General features: G+C 46.0%; 1 protein-coding gene across 1 annotated transcript; it reads right to left on the reverse strand.

Moving 5' to 3' along the window:
- Positions 1-246: 246 nt before the first annotated feature.
- LOC133779755 (uncharacterized) lies at positions 247-1,363 on the reverse strand. The gene is made up of 2 exons (XM_062219672.1): positions 1,079-1,363; positions 247-876 (listed from the first exon to the last, which is right to left on the reverse strand). Exons 1-2 carry the CDS (start codon positions 1,361-1,363, stop codon positions 247-249), a joined length of 915 nt encoding a protein of 304 aa, XP_062075656.1.
- Positions 1,364-1,848: the final 485 nt, after the last annotated feature.

The raw sequence follows: 1,848 nt of genomic DNA on the forward strand, positions 1-1,848 counted from the left end.
TTTATTTTGTTAAATCAAACCAAAGTATTATGTTAAGTTCGGTCATACGAACAGATGTTATAATAAAATGCAAGTATTATAATATCAAAAAAGGAACCCCTTTACACCGCGAGCAGTCACTACTTGGATGTAATTGTTTGTTAAAAGGAAAAAAGCTGCCCATGCAGCAATAAAGATAGAAATTGTCTTTACATCACGACTCATAGGTCGTGTATCTACAAGATAAAGTTAAAGAAAAATAAAGTACTACGAGGCAGGAGGGTCTTGAGGAATGTCCTGGTCCACAGTGGTTCCAACTTCATTTTCCGCGCCATCAATCCCCATTGCTAGGGAGATTTCTGGGGAGGTAGGAATGGTAGCTCTTTCTTCTTCCTCCAGGTGAGCGGTGTACCAGGCTATTTTAGTTCGCCTCAAGCGCTCAGAAAGATCATTGAAGTTTTCCCCACGATTATGCTTCCTGAACTCATAGAAGCAAAGGTAGGTGGCTTCCCTATACTTCTCGAAGTTGCGGACATTAGTCTCCTCAAGCTCCTTGACGCGTACCTCCAGCTCCTCAGTCTCCTTTCTGCTCACGATTAGATCGGCCTCAAGCTTTTTGGACTCTTGGTAGTTAAGTTTAGCACACTCCCTAAACTTCTCTTTGCCTTCATTGACTTTGGCTAGGGCAGTCTGAAACTGCTGAAGCTCTTCGGCCAGCTTAGAGTTTTGCTCGAGCAGTTCAGTGTTCTTTCCGAGCAGTTTTGTGTTTTTCTCAAGCAATTCAGCATTTTTCCCCTCGAGCGCCTTCGTCTTCTTAATGTGCTTGGAATCAGAGTCTTTGGTCTGGGTTACCAAAGCCCCCGTGCGGTGCCAACTAGAAGTTATAGTCACCAATCCCTGCGATAAGGTAAAGAGATAAGATGATGGCAGAAAATGACAAAGTAAAATAACTCAGCGATAGAAAGCAACTTACACTGGAAATCTCGTTCAGCCCTCAGTTTATTATCTGATCGGCGTCCATGGAGTTAGTGCCGATGATGGCCTCTTGGCTGTGTTTGTGCTTTGAGAGTTTGTATATTATCTCTCTGGCCGAGCCAACCATGGTACTGGTCAGGGCGTCTCCAGGTTGATCGTGAGGTGTTTGGTCGGCAGGCGCTAGAGGAGTAGAGTTCTGGTCGGCTGGAGCAGGGGGAGACTCCTGGTCGAGTGGTGCCGGAGTGGGCGTTGTTTGTTTTGAGGGAGCGGCATTTGGAAGATCCTCAGTCCGGGCCTTCTTGGTTGAAGGGGCCTTGTTACCTTCTCTGCAGTGTCGCTTGCTCTCTTTCTTCCTGCTCGAGGGAGCAATGGGTGCGGTGTAGCGATTGAACATATCTCCAGATGACATATTTGCAAGTAAGGAAGCATTGGGAGTAGTTAGACGATATGTATAGATGGAGTTAAAAATGAGAACAAGGAAATGACAAGTAAAGTACCTGAGCTATAACTATTGGTGGCTACATTACTTACTGAACTACTGCTACACTCACTCACTGCCTGGAAGAAATCTGAATTTAAATTTGGAGTGTACTTAAAGTTGCCGTCCCCATCAAATAAATGACAGGGAATGGGCAAACTTTCTAAAAGTGAGAAGACAGTACCATTCTCATCTGAAAACTCTTCGACGGGTGCAGGGGGTTCAGATAATTTCTTTTTTCCCTTTCCCATAGGGGCATGGGGAGCATCTGCTTGCGGGGTGCTGGAGGGTTCCCTGATTGTCACCCCAGTTGTCCTCCTCCTTGGAGGCTACAACATGTCTTGGTGCTACTCGAGAACTTCTCCGCCAATGGCACTCCCCGTCGTTAACTCCCTCACATCCTGGTGAGGTGCCAG

The sequence above is a fragment of the Humulus lupulus genome, chromosome 5 (assembly GCF_963169125.1).
Source record: "Humulus lupulus chromosome 5, drHumLupu1.1, whole genome shotgun sequence".
Classification (NCBI taxonomy): domain Eukaryota; kingdom Viridiplantae; phylum Streptophyta; class Magnoliopsida; order Rosales; family Cannabaceae; genus Humulus; species Humulus lupulus.

Bases quoted from the DNA above. Each gene is read 5' to 3' on its own strand.
- LOC133779755 (XM_062219672.1), bottom strand. From the start codon at position 1,363: ATGTCATCTGGAGATATGTTCAATCGCTACACCGCACCCATTGCTCCC. The intron at 877-1,078 runs GTTGGCTCGGCC...ACCTTATCGCAG, and splicing joins ACGCCCTGACCAGTACCATG to GGATTGGTGACTATAACTTC.